The sequence below is a fragment of the Bos indicus genome, chromosome 27 (assembly GCF_029378745.1).
Source record: "Bos indicus isolate NIAB-ARS_2022 breed Sahiwal x Tharparkar chromosome 27, NIAB-ARS_B.indTharparkar_mat_pri_1.0, whole genome shotgun sequence".
NCBI lineage: Eukaryota > Metazoa > Chordata > Mammalia > Artiodactyla > Bovidae > Bos > Bos indicus.
This window is the reverse complement of record NC_091786.1, coordinates 15,536,150-15,540,884: the sequence shown is the minus strand read 5'-3', so window position 1 is coordinate 15,540,884 and position 4,735 is coordinate 15,536,150. Positions and strand designations below refer to the sequence as shown.

The 4,735-nt window shown below is 49.4% G+C and overlaps 1 protein-coding gene across 1 annotated transcript; it reads right to left on the bottom strand.

The window, feature by feature from the left end:
- Positions 1-730: 730 nt before the first annotated feature.
- Positions 731-4,448, bottom strand: SLC25A4 (solute carrier family 25 member 4). The gene is made up of 4 exons (XM_019953478.2): positions 4,221-4,448; positions 2,447-2,933; positions 1,801-1,941; positions 731-920 (listed from the first exon to the last, which is right to left on the bottom strand). Exons 1-4 carry the CDS (start codon positions 4,329-4,331, stop codon positions 763-765), a joined length of 897 nt encoding a protein of 298 aa, XP_019809037.1. The 5' UTR covers positions 4,332-4,448; the 3' UTR covers positions 731-762.
- Between the last annotated feature and the right edge of the window lie 287 nt (positions 4,449-4,735).

Genomic DNA, 4,735 nt, shown 5'->3' with positions numbered 1-4,735 from the left:
TCTTCCACAGGATCCAACAGATTTCAGTGCTAGCTTGCTAACTGATTTCAATGACTACTGTCCACCTGTCATAAAATTCCAAGTATCACAGTTCTCTAAAGGCACTGATAGCACTTCCTAACCATGCAAAGCTCCTGAAACTGTGATTTAAAGCTTTTAGTGGAATCTCAGAATTCCTGAAGACTGTGTGAAAATTGCATAAAATATGGTGAGATTATGGAAGCCACAATCCATGTTACCACTAAGAGGCTGTGCAGTATGGTGTAAGGTAAAGAGAAAGAACATAACCTATTTCAGTTTTAAAACCATAACTCTGAAGTACTCTAGGTGTTCACATGATAACACAGTGTAATAGCTGATATTTAGAAGCCTGTCCACTGAGTTATATAAATGAGTCATGCTAGAAAATAAGATTTATGGTCTTATGCTTTTAATCCATTTGGCAGTTAATAAGAATTCAGTAAAATAGAGAACATGCATTAAGTGGTCTTTATTGACATTTCACATTAAGTTATTCATGATCAGTTCTTCAGTTAATTATATAAGTATGATAAGTTATCTTCTATTGGCTGTGGAAATTTAAATGTAAAATAAATACAAAATACATTTGTGGTTTAATGAATACTTAAGCTTTTTTTCCCCCCTCTGAGGTATTCCTTTCAATCTGGTTTCGTCCCAGATCTTTCTTTTTACTTCCCCTTAGGAAGAGTCTATTAAACCACACAATGGATCTGGAACCAATGAAATCGAGTTTTAATCACATTAGACAAACTTTTTGATCTCATCATACAATACCAATACAAAAGCACCGCCCATGCCTCTCAGTACGTTGGACCAGGCACCTTTGAAGAAAGCCTTGGGTCCTTCATCTTTTGCAATCTTCCTCCAGCAGTCCACTGTCCCAGTGTACATGATATCAGCTGTGGAAACAAACATTGTTGGTAAGGGCTCCATGATTCCGGAGGAAAGAGACTCTTCCTCTGAAAGACACCTGCAGAGTTTGTTTTCAGTGTTATAAAAGGTCACTTTGAGTCTTCTGCCCAGCTCTAAGCACATTCAATGGGACAGTGCCTCCCCTCGCATAACCACTGGGGAGGGTCTCTAGATTCCTAGTTCAACTCAAGATCAAGTGAAGAACTGGGGCAATGAACCAGCGAATTCACATAAGTCAAAAAGAGAAACAGGAAGGGAGCACGGGGAAGCAGAAGTATTAAGCTGGGGGGTCCTGTTTATTATTGATGAGAACACTGAGATCCAATCTCAGATTATACTCTTACAAAGCAAGAGATACAATTATTAGGTTGAAGCAAATGAAACTAATTATACTCGGTGTTTCTTACTGTTACAATGGCAATTTCTTACGTTTCAACCTATTGAAGCCAAAACTTTTCCTATTGCCACAAACTTCTGGAGGCCATCTCTCCCCCAGCTAAATCACTCTCCCCAATAATACTTGTAAAACCAGGTAAGAAACATTTTAAAATAAACCAGCTGATTACTTCAATTTCTGCACCCAGGCTCTAAGGGAAAAAGGCCTAAGGCCTCTATGATGCTAGCTACCTAGTTAAGTTCACAAACCAGGTGAACCAAACCATATCCCATTTTCAGTGTTCTTACTTCTTTGATAAAAACAAACCAAATCTTTAAAGGAATAGTTTAGAACATTAGGGAGGATTCATCACAATCTTTCTTAAATTTTTATCTCAATTCTAACAACTGAGAAGAATGCAGGCTGTAAAGAGCACTGACTAGCGTTCTCCTTGAGCAGAAAAGTAAGATTCTCGTGGGTCTCGGGCTTACCCCCTTTCCGGCCAGACTGCATCATCATCCTACGGCGGACAGTGTCAAAGGGGTAGGACACGAGCCCCGCGACCGCCGTCACAGTCTGGGCAATCATCCAGCTCACGATAATGTGCACATTCTTGGGGTCAGGCAGCATCCCTGTGGGCAGAGCCAACAAGCCAAATGGCCATGACGCGATTCCTCCTCCGAGCAGCTGAGCAAAAAGCAGGTGGGGACGGAGAACAGGGCACCGCAACTCCACGCCCCACCTTTCCAGAAAAGCCTGCCCCGCGAGGGGTGCCTCAGGAGTAACCAAGCAGCCAACACAAGTTGGTGCTGCCAACCCTCCCTGGACCCGCAAAGCCCGAGTGGTGCCCCGCGCACAGGACGTGTTGAAGTGGCTCCAAGTTAAACTTGGTAACTGATAAAAGGAGCCAAGCACCCCCTTTGCCCTCTCCGAGTAACTCAAGCCCAGGGTAGTTCAGGAGAGGACAAGGAGAGTCCCCCAGCTATTGATCCCCACCTCACCACCTCCACAGTTTAGCCCAGGGACTAGGGGAAAGTGAGATTAACAGGACAAAGTCCTTTATGAGTTAGACACCCCTCAGGATCCTCTCTGCACACATCCTTCTCAGCTCTGCGCCCCCTGACACCCTTCTCTCACCCTTGGCCGTATCATAGACTCCAAAGTAGGCGGCTCTGTAGATAATGATGCCCTGGACCGAGACGTTGAAACCCTGGTAGAGGCCCCTCAGGCCATCAGACTTGAAGATCTTGGTGATACAGTTGCCCAGACCAGTGAACTCCCGCTGGGCGGCACCCTTGCCCACGTCGGCAGCCAGCCTGGTCCTAGCGAAGTCCAGCGGGTAGACAAAGCAGAGGGAGGTGGCCCCAGCTGCCCCACCGGAGGCCAGGTTACCGGCAAAGTAGCGCCAGAACTGCTTATGCCGGTCCACGCCCCCCAGGAAGATCTGCTTGTACTTGTCCTTGAAGGCGAAGTTGAGAGCTTGGGTGGGGAAGTAACGGATCACGTTGGCCAGGTTACCCCTCCAGAAGGAGAGAAAGCCCTGCTCCTTGGGGATTCTCACCACGCAATCAATGATCCCTTTGTACTGCTTCTCAGCACTGATCTGTTTGCTGGCATGCTGGACCTGCAACGGGAGAGGGGCGGGGGAGGAGGGGGATGGGGGGGACAGGGAGGGCCGAGAGAAGAGGGCAGGAGAACAAGAAGGTTTGTGCTTCCTGATTTCCTTGTTTAAAAAGTATGGGGAAATCAAATGAACAACTGAGTAAACTGAAGTCTTAGCTACTTGGACACTGAGTCCCCTAAACCCAGTCTTGCCTCAATTACCAGGGCATTTGAGAGAAACAGTTCTGCTCCAAAATACACTGAAAAGGATGATTTGATTACGTAAAGGGAGACATTGATTTGCTGCATTTTCCCTAGGTGCCAGAACTGTACTAGGGGTTTATTACTGGGAGACAGAAATAATTAAAGATCCCTGGCCCAAAGGACACCTGCTCTGATCTGACAGATATGATGGGCAGGAGGTGAGGATTTCTCCGTCTCTCTTTAGTCTCCCTGAAGACACAGTCTCTGAGTAGTAGGTGTTCCAACAGAAGAAGAAGGAATCCACTCAGCATTGGAGCCTGACATTTTCCAAGCATATCCAAATAATCAAGTATTGAGGGGTTTGTTGCTGAGGGCCATTTGTTGGGGTTTTTTCTTGTAATAACAAGATCATTTTGACTCCCAAATTGAGAATGCCCAATTCCTCATGGAGGGATCCTTGCTTTTTGGGCAAGTGAAAAAAAAGGGGGGGCGGTGAGATGATGAGAACAAGCCATTCAGAGATCAGGGCTGGGGAGGAAAAGATTTGGGCAAAGGATGAATAAGGCCATCTGAGTTTATTTTGAAAAGTGTTGGTCTCTCAAGACCTGTTTCTTTATGTGCAAAATGGGGGAAACAGTATCTGTCTTACAGAGGTCATAGCAAGATGAATGAATAATAGAATAATGGCTACACCATGGCACACTGGACACCGTAATAATCTTGAGTAGTTAATTATTTCGATGTTGTTAATCGTAAAAGGTGGATGCTGAGAAGAGGGTGCAAGGGGCTCTGAAAATCAAGAGGTGAGGCCGACCCAAGAGGCCTGAGTGCCCGCGCTGTCCCCGGAGCAGGATCTGGCTGGCTGCAACCTACTCGGGGTGGGTTTCCATATATAGACACCCGCACGCGGGGCGCCACCCGACACCAGGAATCCGCTACTGACGCTGGACCTGTCTGCGCAGAGGGCACCTTCCCCTTCGTGCAGGCCGTGCGCCGGGCTCGGGGCCTAGCGCGGATCTGGGGGGCAGCCCCGCGGCTCGCCAGGGCCCCGCGCGCCCGGTCTCGCGCGCCCGCGCCCCGCTCACCGCGCCCGCAAGGTCCTCACCTGCAGCAGCAGTTTGACCCTCTCGATGGGCGCGACAGCAGTCTTGGAGATGGCAGCGGCCACGCCGCCGGCCAAGAAGTCCTTCAGGAAGCTCAGAGCCTGATCGCTCATGGTGACAGCCGGGCGCACACCGCCTCCGCGAGACGCGCTCTCGCTGTCTCCGCCCGGGCAGCCCCGGCTTCCCCTGCTCCAGACCCTGCGCGACACGAAGGGGCCACTCGCCTCGCCCCTCCGCCCTCTTTATATAACCCGCCCAGGCTCTCGCGAGAGGAGGCGGGGGCCCGGGGCCCCTCGCGCCCCTTTCATTGGCTGGACAGATGCTCGGAACCCCGCCTCCTGGCCCGCCCCCTCTTCTGCAGAGGGCAACGGGGGCGAAGGCGCTTCCGGGAGGCAGGGGTGGGCTAGGGGCTGTACCTTTACTTGGGACATTTAAAGGGCAAATTCATGTTATCTGTCCCGCGAGTGCAGGGAACACCGTGTCTCTGCAGCATGTGGGCCGCTGTATTTATAGCACA

Excerpts from the sequence above, each read along its gene's own strand:
- SLC25A4 (XM_019953478.2), bottom strand. The coding sequence starts at position 4,331 with ATGAGCGATCAGGCTCTGAGCTTCCTGAAGGACTTCTTGGCCGGCGGC. Across the intron at positions 2,934-4,220 it reads GGGTCAAACTGCTGCTGCAG|GTCCAGCATGCCAGCAAACA; the intron begins GTGAGGACCTTG and ends CTCCCGTTGCAG. Across the intron at positions 1,942-2,446 it reads AGTCTATGATACGGCCAAGG|GGATGCTGCCTGACCCCAAG; the intron begins GTGAGAGAAGGG and ends CTCTGCCCACAG.